This window comes from Dasypus novemcinctus, chromosome 11 (assembly GCF_030445035.2).
Source record: "Dasypus novemcinctus isolate mDasNov1 chromosome 11, mDasNov1.1.hap2, whole genome shotgun sequence".
Classification (NCBI taxonomy): domain Eukaryota; kingdom Metazoa; phylum Chordata; class Mammalia; order Cingulata; family Dasypodidae; genus Dasypus; species Dasypus novemcinctus.
The window spans coordinates 30,913,287-30,930,221 of record NC_080683.1 but is presented as its reverse complement, the minus strand read 5'-3'; the positions used below and the strand labels follow the sequence as shown (position 1 = coordinate 30,930,221).

Sequence of the window (16,935 nt, the reverse complement as noted above, 5' to 3'; positions counted from 1 at the left end):
TGCAAAACAAGAAATAAGTAATACAAATTTTACTTCATACCATAGAGACATGGCATAGAAAGGACAAGGAAAAATATTTCCAAAATAAAATATTAACTAGCAATATTTTAAAAAATGAGTAGGAGTAGGAATCTGAGTACTCTGGATAAGTTTGAAAGCAGTTGTTCAGTTTTATAATGATGAATGTCTATCTAAAAATGATTTATGAAAAGTTAGGCATAACACAATAGAAAACATTTTAAATCACATTCACTTGTTCTCAATATCTCCTAGTCTTCAAAATGGCATTATGTATATATGTGTGTGTGTCTGTATATACATATACACACACATATATAATTCCTATAGAAATATAACTCAGAAGCAATTTCAGCCTTATAAATACTACCATCAATAAACCTACAAATGAGAAGTCTTCATTTAAGCATTACTTTATATTTTACATTGCTGTTTCAATCACAATTTGAATGAAATTAACTTTTCCAATCTTTTATTTGAGTACCTATTAGATTAATATTGAGTTTTTTTTTACCTAAGCTCAATTGTAGACACAATTCTCTTTAGAATTTTCAACTACACTTCAGGGAGTATACTCAAAAGATAGACCTTTTATAATAGTTGTCAGACCAAATTAAAATTTTAGTTACGTCTCAGATTTTTAAAAATTACCTTATCTGGATTCATCTTTCCTTTGATAAATTCTTGTTTCCAGAATTGTAATGCCTGTTCCAATGTTAAACCAATGCCCTTCAGGAAAAGCCCATACTGCATTCGACCTCCATGACGAAGATGGTGATTTTCTCGTAAGGCTTTATGTAACTGACGCATGCAGGGTGGGAAAGATTTGGTAGAAAGCTACAAGAAAAAACAGTTTGGAGTTACTTGGAAGATTTACTAGGTCCCCCATAAAATATGTTGTGACTGCAAATTCATTGTAACTGGAATACAAACAAAAACTAAAAGAAGGTATTACTATAGTACCATGATCACAGACAAATATTTTCTTACTAATATTTTCTACAATGATTACATATTAAAATAACACTTTGGATAACTGGGTTAAATAAAATATAATAAATTATTACCTCTGTATATTTTTATTTTTTTAATTAAGCTTTTCCTTTTGAGGTAACTGCAGATTCACATGCAGTAGTAAGAAATAATACAGGGAGATATTGTATGCCTTTTACACAGTTCCCCCAATGGATCTTACAGAACTAGGGTACAGTGTCACAACCAAGATATTGACATAGCTACAATATCCTTATTCAGATTTTCTCTGATCTACATATACTCAATTGTGGGTGTGTGTACTGAGTTCTATTCACTACGACCACATGTGTAAGTTTATGTATCCATCACCACAGTCTATATGCAGAACATTTCTATCGTCACAAGGATCCCTCACATGTTGCTCTTTTATATAATAACATTCCCCACCACCTGCTGCATGCACTCAATTGGCATTCCCTAACCCCTGGCAACCAGTGATCTGTTTTCTATCTCTTTAATTTTGTCATTTTGAGATGGCTATATTCAGTATATGATCTTTTGTTATTAGCTTTTCTTCCCTCAGCATAATGCCCTTCAGAGTCACTCAGGATGTTATGTGTCTCAATAATTAGTTCTTTCTTACTTCTAAAGAGCAGTCCATGGTATGACAGTTGGTTTAACTCTTCATCCACTGAAGGTAATTGGGTTGTTTCCAGTTTTAGACTACATGAATAAGCTGCTGCCAACATTCTTGTACAAGTGTTTATATGAATCTAAGTTTTCATTGCTCTCAGATAAATATCCAAAAGCGCAATTGCTGGCAGATGAATTTAAAATAACTCAAATACAAAGTAGAACACAAAAATAACAGAAATTGCTCTCAAAAGGAAAATTCAAATAAATACATTTAAAAAATCAATAGTTAAAAGGGGGAAAATGCAGGTTTATCTTTTAATGTCAAATATGAAATATCACTGCCTGTTTTTAAGTATGGTCTCAACTGCATTCTCTCTGACTTCCTCAAATATCCTCCTCCCAAGGTTTACTCTCACTCATTCACACATTGCATGGTAAGTTCTCCTTTGCCTGTAAGCAAGAGCAACCTCACTCTGCTTGACTTGCTGCTCTCTCTAGCAACCATCCAATTTCTCTTCATCCTTTCACAGTAACAACTAAATTTTTCCATCCCAACCAAGTTCATTCAGACCTACTCTCGTCCCTTGACAGAACTACTGCAAAAACCTTCCACTCATTTTCATATTTCCATTCTTATTTCTTCATTCTGTTATCAGATTTTTTCTTAAATGTTGTCCTAATCCAAAACACATCAATGAATATTCATTAGTATGAACACACAAGGTTCTCCCAATATCTGATAAATAACTACTATGCAATTATATGTATAGAACAAATATTTATTGGGTATTTTGAGAAACAGGAAGATGAATAAAACATAATCTTTTCCCTTTAACTCAGTTAAGTGGAGGAAAAACACAGCCATTATCATATCCACTATCATAAAAGTCAAATCCACATGATAAATTATATAATGAGGGTTCCAACAAAGGTATAAATCAAGTGTCCTGGAAGTACTCTTGACAGGGAGGGGGAAAGCAGCCCAGTTTGTTACTAGACCAATATGAACCTCTTTGCTCCAACCAGCCAGCTTATTCACAATCCTGTGATCACAGGATCATGTTTTGTACCTTCTCACTTATCTCACTCCATGGGCCCTGTGTGGTAAACCCTTCCTATCCCTACCACATTTAGCCAAAGCCAAGCCACTCTAAGATCCAATTCAACTCCAGTTTCCTGTGGCACAATTTCTTGATTATTTTTTACTTATTGAAATATTTACTAGGTATACAGCCTATGGAACAAGCAGTGAATGAAGAAAAAAACTCAGTCCTCAAGAAGCTTACCCTCCAATGGGAGGAAATGGATATTAAACACAGACATGAATTAAAAAGACAATGTCTAATTCCAAAAATACTGAAAATAGAGTAATAGTATAGAGAATGGGCACTTTAACTAGGGTAGCCAGGGAAGCCTCCCTGAGGAAATTATTTTTGAGCTAAGACACATATTTTATTTATTATTTATTTCTCTCCCCTCTTCCCCCACCCCCCATCCCCCGTTGTTTGTTCTCTGTGTCCATTCGCTGTGCGTTCTTTGTCCACTTCTGTTGCTGTCAGTGGCATGGGAATCTGTGTTTCTTTTCGTTGTGTCATCTTGCTATGTCAGCTTTCCACGTGCACGGCACCACTCCTGGGCAGGCTGCACCTTCTTTCGTGCTGGGCGGCTCTCCTTACCGGGTGCACTCCTTGCGCGTGGGGCTCCCCTATGCCGGGGACACCCCTGCATGGCATGGCACTCCTTGCGCACATCAGCACTGCACATGGGCCAGCTCCACACGGGTCAAGGAGGCCTGGGGTTTGAACCGTGGACCTCCCATGTGGTAGACCGACGCCCTAACCACTGGGCCAAGTCCGCTTCCCCTAGACATATATTTTAAATAGGATCTCAGTCAAAAAAAGATCCAGGTAAAGGTTCCTGGCAAAAGAAATGACAGCAAAGACACTGACAGGTAATGACTTGTTGCACTCAAGGGATAGCAAATGGGCCAAAAGTCTAGAGTAAAGCAAGTGAGCCAGAATGAAGCAAAGGATGAAATTGGAATGAAAAAGAAGATGAAAATATATAGCCCTGAAAACACACAGCAAATGGACACAGAAAGCAGACACCTGGTGGGGGGAATAAAAAAATAAATCTTAAAAAAAAAAAAAAGACAACAGCAAGAAGTGAGGATTTTACTCTAAATGCGCTGTAAATCCAATAGAAGGTTCTGAGCAGAAGACAGACATGATCCGATATAAAAAACAACTCTGGCTGTTGTATAGTGAACGGATTATATGGAAGCAGAAAGAATAGTTAGGGCTTTGGCAGTAGTTCAGGTAGGAAATGATGATAGCAGCCAAAATGGTGAGAAATGGCTGGATTTGGAATACATCTGGAAGGCAAAACCAACAAGACTTACTAGTGATGGGATTCAAGATGTGGATTCAAGATGAAGAAAAAGAAGAGTCATGGAGATTTTTGGTGTGTGCAATTTGCATGCCTGAAATCAAGATTTCAGAGATGATGTAATTACTGGGCTTGACAGGGTCTAGAGTTGACAGTAAGGAATGGGAACATTACTGTCAAATTGAGTAAGCAAAGGAATTGCAAGGTCAGGGTATAGGATTATCAACATGGACATGGCTAAGCCCAAGAACAGTAACAGCAGAAGTACTGCTCATGCAAAACACCATCCACAGGTTACTAAACTCATCAATGACGGAGCATCAGCAATAAGGAGAGGTACCAGGAGTATAATGCAATCACATGCATTTTAAAGGAGCTGGAGTTCCGACAGTGGAAGGCACAAAAATAGGCTGGAAATGGCAATGAGGACCAAGGAAGATACTTACTCCATACTTCCATAGTGTATGGAAGAATATCTGAAGAAAGTCACAGGGAGTATCATGATTTCAGTTAGAAGAAAAACATAAAGAGGGCATTTGGAGAAGAGACTAGGAGTATTGAGGAGTATGGTAATGACATGATTTTGTGAGGATTAAGTGACAAGAAGATAAAAATTCATCTGTATCACTAAAAATAGGGTCTCAGGCACAGATCTACACACGATTATCATCATAACACATAATTTATCATTGTTTTCCACATTTATTACATATTATGTTGTCATCTACCTCAGCCAAGTAAGGTCCATGAAGGGAGGGACATTTTTTGTTTTATTCACCTCTGTATTCACAATGCCTAGCACAGTGGCTGGTACATAACAGATGGACTCAGCATAAATTCACTAAATAAATTAATACTTGTACATATGTCTTTCCACAGTAACTAACCAAGTTCATGTTTGCTTGTGAAAGGGGAAAACATCTAGATAGAAGTCACATAATATAAAGTAAACCCAATTCACAAAATATAAAGTAAATAACCATTCACATACTATAAAGTAAACACAAATCAGGAAGTATTAGAAATGTGTAACTGAGAAAACTGAAGGACAGGACATGTGAAAACAAGTTTCAAAAGGAGGCAATCCTACTGTAATTTCTAGACATAGTACCTGCAAGCACATGATTACATTTTTTCAAATAGGAAGAAGTCCTATTCATTTTGGTCTATAAATCTCAGACTCTCTCTACTCACCTCACTACAATTTTTATTTCCAAATATTAAAAGCTCAGTATATTTTTAGTTTATTGTAAATAATTTGGCAATTGTCTAAACACAGATTATTTGTGACTTGCTTATTTTCCCTCTTTTGGCTGGAGTGGATATTCTATTGTGTATTAAAGAGAAATTGTACTAATTAAGAGTAAAGTGTGCTGCTCTTTCATTCTACTATGGAACTGCAAAGTGAAATGAAGGTGGAAAGTGCTAACCATTAACCAATTGGGCAACCCAAGAATGGGAGCCTATACTTACTATTTTCCATTTCTCCTTTTCTAAATATATATGGTATTTAAATACAAACAATAAACACCACTTAGCTATCACTGTTGAAAACAATTCTCCTTTGGAATAATTTTAAATTCTATTTTCATTAGGCTGCAAAACAATTTTCCAATTAAATTGTTTTTTTTCTCCTTAAATCATATGTATAGTACATGGGATTTTCTTTCAAAATGATTAGCAGATAATGAAATAACATTCTCTCCCCACCCCCAAATCAAATTAATCTTTGGTTGAAGAAATACCTGTTTCCTCCATTGACAAAGGTCTACGTTTAAAACGATAGATGCTTACCGAGTCAATCTGATCTAAAGAAATCTTCCCAGCATTTCCCTGTGTACTGTAATCTTGACCAGTGTAGGAATGACTAAAAAAAAAAAAATTTAAAAAAATATTAAAGCAGGATCTTTAAAAAACTCTTTGAACCACTTCAAAGGAAATTATTTTACTCTGATAAAGATTAAAATCAAAATGAGAAAATATTTTACATATAAAAGCTTAGCAAAAACATGGCAAAGTGGCTTTTTTCAATTAAAAAACATTTTTAGGGTAGTTGTACGTTTACAGAAAAACCATGCAGAAAATACAGAGTTCTTATACAACACCCCCCTCCACATACACACAGGTTTTCCAATTATTAACATTTTGCATTTGTGCCGTACACTTTTTACAATTGATGAATGAATGTTAGTATAATTATATTAACTAAAGTCCCCAGTTTATATTAAGGTTCACTCCTTGTGGTGGATAGTTCTATGGTAGGTTGGCTATGTTTTGTTTTGTTTAATTTTTATTGTGATAACATATACACAACATAAAATTTCCCATTTTAACAACTTTCAAGTATACAATTCAGCAGTAGTAATTACATTCACAATGTTGGGCTACCATCAACACCATCCATTATCAAAACTTTTCCATCACCCTAAACATAAACTCTGTACCAATTAAGCATTAACTCCCTGATCCCCACCCCAAGTGTTTTAAACCTATTTAAAGGAACACATTTAAATAACTTACCCAAAAATAATACAAAAATATTATTCCTAATCTAGTGCTACTTTCATTTCTAAAAAGGATAATCCAAATTCTTGCTAAATTTCAAACCCCTATTATTTATCTCTTATTAACAGCAGAGCAAACATCATCACATGAGAGTGCTAGATCCTTGAGCAAGTTATTCAACTTCTGAATCCCAGTTTCCTTTTCTGTCAAATGGAAGTACGAATGCCTGTTTTATAAAGTTGGTGAGAGGTCTGAATTAAAATAAATTTTGCAAAGGGCCTGACATACAGTAATTAGTTTGTTAAATATCTGAACAGCAATTTACAGTGTACAGAGTTCCCACCAATGTTCTCTAATTAGATCCTCACAACAACCCTGAGAAAGCATTTTTATCTAACATTTGACAAATGTGGAAATGGAGACTCTAAGGAGCCTGAAACTTGATAGGATTAGAAAGAAATCAGTCTTGCAGTGTGAACTTTGAACCTTTTAACTCCCAGTTCCTGTTTCCTCACTATACAATTCCATACCCTTTCTTTTAAGTTCTACTGTAAGATTACTTATAAATTAAGAAACATTACTTGATAAATACTACTTAAAACCATCCACTTTTGTAATTTTTCATTTCCTTGATATAACAACATGCTACCCAAGCCCAACTCTATAATAAACACTAGTTCAGACGCAGTTATTCAGGTATGACATAGCTAAAAACAGCTGCTGGATTACACAAAAAAACACAATCAAGCCATGGTTTATGCAGTCTGCACAACTAAAGGGAAATCCTGGAGTGTCATAAAGAATCTGGACTCTCTCTACTGCCTACCTGCTCAGTATTCTTGCTGCAAAACAATATAACATTTCAGATGCTCAGTAGAGAGACTGCTGTTCCACAACCAATTTTACTTATTAAGCAATGGATATGGATTATGAAATAAACTACAGTGATATCTTGGGAGAGGTGAGAATGCTGCAGCTCCTGGCCAGCGGACTATTATAAATAAGACTGCAGATTTCCCTTTCTGCTCCCCACAAGCTAAGACAGCCAAAGAATTGTATTGGGAGCAGAATGGGCAAAATGGCAAGGAGTGGTGCAGAATGATCCACACCTTAAAATACATCTCCTTAACTCTTGTATTATTTCTCACTCCAGCAACACATTTCTGACAATTAATATACCATTGGAGTCTACCCACTCTATTAACCATACGGCACTCAAAATTCATGGAATTAATTTAACCAAAGAAGAACAGGACCTATGAGAAAAAAACTACAGAACAATGCTAAAAGAAATTTTAAAAGACCTAAACAAATGGAAAGACATTCCGTGTTCATGGATTGGAAGAATAAATACTGCGAGGATGTCAATCTTACCAAACTGATTTACAGATGCAATACCAATCAAAATCCAAACAGCTTACTTCACAGAACAGAAAAGGCAATTACCAAATTCATTTGGAAGGGAAAGTGCACCCGAATAGTGATGTGGGAGGAATTTTACATCCTGACCTTGAAACATATTACAAAGCTACAGTGGTCAAAACAGTATGGTACTGGTATAAAGACAGATACATTGATCAGGGGAATAGAATTAAGAACCCCAAATAAACCCTCACCTATATACTCAACTGGCTTTTGACAAACCTACCAAGTTAATGTTAACAGGACAAAATAGTCTTTTCAACAAATGGTGCTAGGACAACTGGATATCCATAATCAAAAGAATGAAAGAGGACCACTATCTCACTCCTAATACAAAAATCAACTCAAAATGGATCAAAGACATAAATATAAAAGCCAGGACAATAAACTACTATAAGAAAACGAAGGCAAACATCTTCAAGACTTTGTAGTAGATGGTGGTTTCTTGGACCTTATACCCAAAGCACGTGCAACAAAAGAAAAAATAGATAAATGGGACCTCCTCAAAATGAAACACTTCTGCACATCAAAAAGACTGTCAAAAGGGTGAAAAGGCAACCCACTCAATGGGAGAAAATATTTGGAAATCACACATCTGATAAGGATTTAATATATGATGTATAAAGAGATGTTACAACTCAACAATAGAAAGACAAATGACCCATTTTAAAAATGGGCGAAAGACTTGAATAGACATTTGTACAAAGAAGAAATACAAATGGCAAAAAAACAGATCAAGAAATGCTCAATATCACTAATGATTAGGGAAATGCAAATCAAAACTACAATGAGATATCATTTCACACCTATCAGAATGGCCATTAATAAAAGGACAGAGAACTATACGTATTAGAGAGGATGTGGAGAGATAAGAACACTTACTCACTGTTGGTGGGAATGCAGAATGGTACAGCCACTATGGAGGACTGTTTGGTAGTTCCTAAAGAAGTTGAATATAGACTTGCCACATGACCCTGCAATATCACTACTAGATATATACCCAGAAGAACTGAGAGCAGTGACATGAACAGATATCTATACACTGATGTTCAAAGCGACAGTATTCACAACTGCTGAAAGTTGCAAACAACCCAGGTATCCATTAACAGATGAATGGATAAACAAAACTGTGGTCTATTCACACGATGGAAAACTATGCAGCTGTAAGAAGTAATGAAGTCATAAAGCATATGAAAACATGGATGAACATGGAGAAGCCTATGTTGAGCACAGCAAGCCAGACACAAAAAGATAAGTACTGCATGATTGTGTTAGTATGAACCAAATGTATTGTGTAATCATATTGTATGATTAAAAAAAAAATTTTATATGTATCCACTACATTTATTTGAGAAATGTATGTTTTTATTCAACTGTGCTTTCTTTTCAGTTTTTAATGTTTATATTTTCAACTACTAATGTTTATATTTTCAACTACTAAATGTATAAAATAAAGTTAAGGGAAGCAGACTTGGCCCAATGGATAGGGCGTCCGCCTACCACATGGGAGATCCATGGTTTAAACCCTGGGCCTCCTTGACACATGTGGAGCTGGCCCATGTGCAGTGCTGATGCACGCAAGGAGTGCCATGCCATGCAGGGGTGTCCCCCATGTAGGGGAGCCCCACGCGCAAGGAGTATGCCCCGTAAGGAGAGCCGCCCAGCGCGAAAGAAAGTGCAGCCTGCCCAGGAATGGCGCCGCCCACACAGAGAGCTGACGCAGCAAGAAGACGAAACAAAAAGAAACACAGATTCCCGGTGCTGCTGATAAGGATAAAAGCAGTCACAGAAGACCACACAGCAAATGGACACAGAGAGCACACAACTGGGGGGGGGGGGGGCCGGGGCGGGAATAAATTTAAAAAATTAAAAAATAAAATAAACCTTAAAAATAAATAAATAAATAGAGTTAAAAACAAACAAAAATTCATGCTAACTTAAACCAAGTAATGCCGTTTGGCTTTAATATTTTAAATTTTAATATAGAGTATAACCAGAGTATTATTTCAGTAAATCCCAAGAATGAAAACATATTTCATTTTCCAACATATGTTACAGTGCAATAAAAGGCAGCAAGGGGCAATGGAAATAGTAGTAAGCTAGGAGTCCGCAGAATTGTTTTGTTTTTAATCTCTAGTTCTGCAATTGGGGCAAGTCATGCAAGTTTCCTGATTTGTACTATTCTCATCTGTAAAATGGCACTAATAATGCCAGGCCTGCCTATTGTCAGAAATGCTGGGTAAACCAAATGATATAATATATTCAAAGTGCTAATTAAAAAGAGTAAAGCATATTCCAGTACAGAACAGCTGCAGTCTTGACCAGTAAGTACAAAAATAACAGATGAGAAAGGAGGCAGCATGACCTTATAAAAGAGCCATCAACCAGATGGGAGGTACTCAGCCATTCCTTTAAGCCCTACCAGCCTCAGCTCCTTAGTCTATAAACTGAGGATAGTGATCACAGTGATCTAACGGGATTACTCAGATCAAACAGATTAACAAATTATCTTGATAAATGGTAGAATGGTGTACAGACATGACTATGGCTATTGAGTAAACAGAGCCAAAAGATTATTGTACCACAAGAAGCTGTTTTCTGTCCAGATTAATGCAGCATACTGAATGGCAGTATAAAATGCTTCTTCCTCAACATTTTAACAGAGCAAACAAAAGAACTAAACTCCAAGGAAAAAGAGTAAAAATCAAGAGATTGGCAACCATGCAATGCAAAAACTTTATTAGGTATAAAACACCACAGAGAGACTATAAGAAAGTAAATAGACATTAGACTTCTAAAAATAGAAAAAGGTGACTGCATAGACAAGCATGGAACTCACGTAGGGAAACTGATGGAAATGAAGATTTAGGCACCAGAATCAGGAATGAGGTTACTCCTCTACTCATTCAGGATCAGAAGGATTTACTTGTTTTGGTCCTCGGACCAGGTCCTCTGGTAATGAATAAACATCACAGTTATTCACATTCGAACTAACCATGGATAAATGGAGCTGAGGTGGGGGTGGGGGTTGTCAGAGAAATGGAAAAAGTATATCATGAGAAGTCTCATAACTCAGGCTTTGTACACAGTGAAAAACTTCAAAAGGATTTTAGGCAAGAATGGACATAATCAGCTTTACACTTTAGAAGACAGAAGTATGGAGAAATGACTAGAAAGAGAAGGGACTGGAGGCTGGGAAACCAACTGGAAGAATATTACAGTATTCCAGGCAAGAGATGGTTGACAGCCTGAAGTAAAGAAGTGTCAAAAGAAAAAAACATAAAGGAGTAGATTAATGAGATTTTCTGGAAAAGAACAGGTATGACTTGATAAGAGAGGTAGAAGAGTGAAAGATAATACGTAAGTTTCTAGACCGAGTGACTGAGTGGTGCCAAGATACTATTTCACTTTTCACAACATAAAACCTATTTAAGTAAATAATAAAACTTGGATTCAAGAATAAACTTGCAGGGAAGCAGACTTGGCCCAATGGATAGGGCATCCGCCTACAACATGGGAGGTCCATGGTTCAAACCCCGGGCCTACTTCACCCATGTAGAGCTAGCCCACACGCTGTGTTGATGCGCTCAAGGAGTGTCATGACACACAGGGGTGTCCCCCACGTAGGGAAGCCCCACGTGCAAGGAGTGTGCCCTGTAAGGAGAGTTGCCCAGTGTGAAAGAAAGTGCAGCCTGCCCAGGAGTGGCACTGCACACAACAGAGAGCTGACACAACCTGACACAATAAAAAGAAACACAGATTCCCGGTGCCGCTGATAAGGACAGAAGCAGTCACAGAGAACACGCAGTGAGTGGACACAGACAGCAGACAACGGGGGGCGGGGGGGGGGGGGTAGTAAATAAATAAATAAATCTTAAAAAAAGAAGGATAAACTTGCAAAGAAATTATTAAAAATATAAGTCCAGAGCATAAATTCACTTAAGTCATTAAAATGTTTCCAGGAGGACGTCTTTTTCTTCATAATAATGAAACATTGATAGATGCTTAAAAAACAACATAGAGGAAAAAGGAATCAATAATGCTGCCATGAAAGGATAAAAATCCTTAAGAACAATTCACATTAGCTCATGAAACTAGACCTTTGGTTTTTACTTGGAAGTGCCAAAGGATGTTACTAAATGAGATTTAAAATAGGTACCCAGGAAAGTAAGGCAACTTTCTGCCATGTTCAAAGCTCAGGGTCAGCTTTCAAATAAATGCAGTCTCTACACTAATGAGCTGTCAAAATACAGTATAATTTTAATAATAAAAAGTAATAAATCAATTTGATGAATGAACGTTTATTAGTGAATATTTCATTGGGAAAACAAAGAGTAATACTGATTTTTTACAGCAAAAAAAACTATTTCCAATTGGTTCAGGATATGAGTTAACATACACAAAACATATCTGCATATGTAAATGTAACATACATTTTAAAATAATCACAGCTTTATTTTAAGACACACTCACTATCACCAATATTCGGTTTTAAACAAGGGGGCTTCAGTATGTATATATGCTTTGGTGCTTCTAACCTTTCAAAAAAAGAATAAAATGAGATGTACCACAAATGCCATTGTTCTCAATACAGCAGACCAAAATACATTTTATTGGGCCACAAAATTCAAATTATGTCTCTAATCACTATTCTGCCAAATATAAGGAGAACTGTTTGATTAATTAGGAGGCAGAAAGCAATATCTGATTTCTTTCATTCTCAGTTTAGCCACTGATTTACCACTAGTAAATAAGAAAAAAAAGACAAGGCAAATTATGCCTCAGTTTGTTCATCCATAAATACAGATAGTGCGGGATTATGAATTGCAGTGATTTATTTGCGCTTTCTATGCATAGTTTATCTTTTATTTGTTAGAGTCTCATGTGAAAGACACTAACAGTGAAATGTCATATAGTTTTCTCAAGTTACCAGAAAGATAGGAAAGGAGTGAAAACAATACAGACATGGTTCAGTGAGTATTCGATTACATTAGCATACTATCCAAAGACACTGGGTTATAAACGGAGATAATGTACTTTTGCTAAATCTAACAATTACTGCACTTTACCAGCAAAATAAACACCTTCATCACTCAAGCAGAAAACCCAGAACAAATTTTATTTTTTTAAACGTCATTAGATTGTCAGACTCTCTATAACAAAACATTTTCCACATCCCAGTAAATAATTATGGATACAATCCTGTCCTCCTCTGGATTTAACTGATACTAATTACCAAAAAAGATCCTTCAAGAGTCCCTGTACAGCCCATCAATCACTCAGCATACACCTGTTAAACACCTTTGTGACCAAGGAAGAGTTTAAGCAGGGAAGATGATCCAGATAGCCCAATGTGATAGATACCAGAACAATGCTCAAAATAAATGTTCTCCAAGCGAAAGAGAAGAGGACTCTTCTGAAAGAAGGGTGGTAAGAGAATATAGTCAATTTGTGGTATTAAAGGTCTTTGAGCAAGGTAATGGCACCATATAGAGGAAGTTATGCTTTAGAAACAAAGAATATAGGACCCTAGAATATTATTAAGACTGTTGTTGAAATGACTGACAACAGGGTCTAGGCTGAATGGAGAAGCCAAAAGGTAGATATGACTTGGAAGGTCTAGCAGGAAAAGCTGAAATCAGAGGGAAGATGACAATCAGTGAGAATGAGGGGCTGAAAAGTAATGTGGAAGATTAAAAGACTGTACTCAAAATAATTTGATGTTGAAAGCTTAGAACTAGGACAGTTCCATGAGACTATCACATAAATGTCAATGGAATGTTTGCTTTTGTATTTTGATCATCTGTGGTTAACAATTTTGTATTCTGTGAAGGTTAAATTCACGTTGGCTAGGTTACAGTGTACTGTTGTTTGGTCAAGCAAGCACTGGCCTTCTTGTTGCTGTGAGGTTATTTCCTGAATTTAAATCATTAGTTGATTACATCTGTGGTGGTGTGAAGCTGTATGTACCCCAGAAAAACATGTTCTTAAATTTAATCCATTTCTGTGGGTGTGAACCCATTCCAAGCAGGTTCTTTTGATGAGGTTACTTTAGCTAAGGTGTGGCCCACCTCAATCAGGATGGGACTTAATCCTATTACTGGAGTCCTTAATAAGCAGAATGAAACTCAGAAAGTCACAGGAAGCAGGAAGGTGAGCATCAACAGAACGCAAAGGAGAAGGGAGAGACCAGGAGATGCCACCATGTGTCTTGCCATGTGACAAGCTAAGGACATCAATGATTGCCAGCAGCCAGTCCCAGAATGCCATAGTTTTCGGAAAAAAGTATTGCCTTGATGAGGCCTTAACTTGTTTTTTTTCCCAGCCTCAAACCATGGGTGAATAAATTCCTTTTGTTTACCTGGACTGATTTCACGTATTTGTTTGAGCAGCCTAGGAAACGAAAACAAGCATCTATAGCTGATTACATCTACAACCAGTGAAAGACTGCCTTCAGCAATGAGAGAAGTCTCATTCAATCAGGTGAAGGCATTAAAAGGACAACTGATGATTTCAGCAGGCAGAAGGAAGAATTTCTATCTCTACTTCAGCCACCCAGCTCCTCCTGGGGAGGAATTGATCAAAAACCTTCATCACAGGGAAGTAGCTTTGGTTCAATTAGTTGGGCTCCTACCTACCATTTGGGAGGCCCTCAGTTCGCGTCCTAGGGCCTCTTTGTGAAGGCAGGCTGGCCCATACACCGCGGAGAGCTGACAGCCTGTACGCAGCGGAGAGCTGGTGCAGCAAGATGACACAGCAAAGGGAGACAAGCAGATACAGAAAAAAACGCGCAGTGAATGGACACAGAGAAGAGACAGCAAAGAATGGAATAAACTGCAATGGGGGGAGGGGGAGTAAATAAATAAATAAATCTTTTAAAAAAAAACTTTCATCATAGTTACCAGCTTGTGGCCTGCCTTACGGTATTCAGACTTGCCAATACCCAGGTATGTGTGAACCAATTCCTATAATAAATCTCATAATATTTGCATTATATATATATTTCTTATTGCTTTTGTTTCCCTGAGGAACCCTAACTAATACAATAGGCATCAAAACATTCTTAAATTTTGACCAGGTTCATAAAAGTATGTGACGAGTTTATTAAGGGTGCTGGAAGAGTTTTAAACATGTGATAAGGAGGTAGCATTCTGTAATAATAAAGTCTGTTTTCCTCAAGATCTGAAGAGTTAACACAAATCAGATAGAATAGGCAGAAAGAGATAAGCAAAGCTAAGGAAATGTCTAAATCTAGAGTTGTTAGGGAGCAAAAGAATAAGCAGAGGCAGGATTAAAAAAAACAAAAAACTGCAATTGCTTCGGTGGGTCCTGAGACACTGGTCTTTAAACAAAAAACATTAAAATGAAAACAAACTTCAAATTTTATTAACTTTTTTAATAACAATGCAGTCTCCACTTTAATGAAAATTTGAGGCTTGTCAAGTTTTTAAAAACCTATGCATAATAGTATATTCTAAGAAAACAGGATTTTGCACTTGTGGGTAACAATTCCTTTACTTAGACAGCAGTAATAAGGTGTTTGTTCTTGTTTTTGTTTTGTTTTGTTTGAGTGGATGGTGCTAAGTTATCTAATCTACAATAAGAGAACCATACACACAATATGTAAAAACACCTTCTTACCGTAGCATTTGTCCAATAAACTTATGCAACTTAATTAAAACAGTCATATCTGAAGAACTTTTTCCTTCCATATAATCATGCTTATTAAACGGTAAGAGGATTTCCATATATGGGAATCCCCTGTATTTTCTGTCACTTTTCTGTAACCTAACGCTTCTTTGAAGATAAAGCAAAAAATATAAGACACTGGGGGAACATACAGAAGAAATTGTCACTGTACATAAAAGATGATAAATCTTATGGTGATGAAAGACACTATGAAAAAATTTTATTTTATTATTTATTTAATTTTTGTATTTTATTTATTATTATTACTTTATTATTTTTATGTTAATTTTTTGGCTTTGTTTTGGGGGACATTTTATATCACAAAAGGGTCACAACTGTGACAGGGGAGGATCCCTGGTGTGGCGTGTCAGTGGTGAGGGAACATGTGGGGAGGGGTGCACCTGAAGCATTCCTTTATGGAACATGAAAGTGTTCTCAAGGTCATGAGGTATTGCCTTGGTGGCTGGAGACCCACACAATAACAGAAAGGATATTGAATTCCCATTCTGGGAAGTCCTGCTACATTCTCTAATAGTGGAGCAAGAATCTCCCAAGTATATGGGCAGTGCCTAGCGAAGGAGGACAGACCATATGTCAGATCCATGATATTGATGGTTGTACTTATGAACCTTCTTCTCGTAAAATTGAAACTTAGCCTAGTATTATGTATTGCCTAAGAGTTACCTCCTGAAAGCCTCCTTGTTGCTCAAATGTGGCTTCTCTCTAAGTCAAACTCATCAAATAAATGCACTACCTTCTCTCTACCCCCCCATCCTACATGGGACATGACTCCTGAGGATGAGCCTCCTGGCACTAAGGGTTTATTACCAAACATCAACTAGCAAAACAGTTGGAAAAAAACCTTGACCAAAAGGGGGAAATGTTAAATATTAATACATGGCTTTCAAAATATCCAAAACACATATTTATATAACCAAATGTTAGAATGATCCTATTTAAAATTCAATTAAATCAGGAAACAGATGTGGCTCAAGTGGTAAGGCCTCTGCCTACCATATGGGAAGACCCAGGTTCAATCCCTGGGGCCTCCTGGTGAAAAAAGAAGAGAAAGCATGCCTGTGTGGTGAGCTGAGTGTCTGTGAGACAAGCCGAGTGCCCGCGCGGTGAGCCAAATGCCCATGCAAGTGCCCACATTGCAAGTCAAGTGCCCACATGGGGGCCAGCATGGTGAGTCAGTGCCCACGTGGTGAGCCGAGTGACCACATTAGTGCCCACATGACAAGCCAGTGCCTGTGCAACAAGCCAAATGCCCACATGGTGAGCCAGTGCTTGCGCAAGTGA

At 37.0% G+C, this 16,935-nt stretch overlaps 1 protein-coding gene across 2 annotated transcripts in view; it reads right to left on the bottom strand.

Moving 5' to 3' along the window:
* PRIM2 (DNA primase subunit 2) overlaps window positions 1-16,935 on the bottom strand; it is a 309,771-nt gene that overhangs the window by 87,225 nt on the left and 205,611 nt on the right. For both annotated transcript variants that reach the window (XM_058306925.2, XM_071218530.1), the window contains 2 exons: window positions 5,812-5,884; window positions 670-855 (listed from right to left, as the gene is read on the bottom strand). In XM_058306925.2, coding sequence (XP_058162908.1) covers window positions 670-855; window positions 5,812-5,884 — 259 coding nt within the window. The remainder of the gene's footprint in view (window positions 1-669; window positions 856-5,811; window positions 5,885-16,935) is intronic.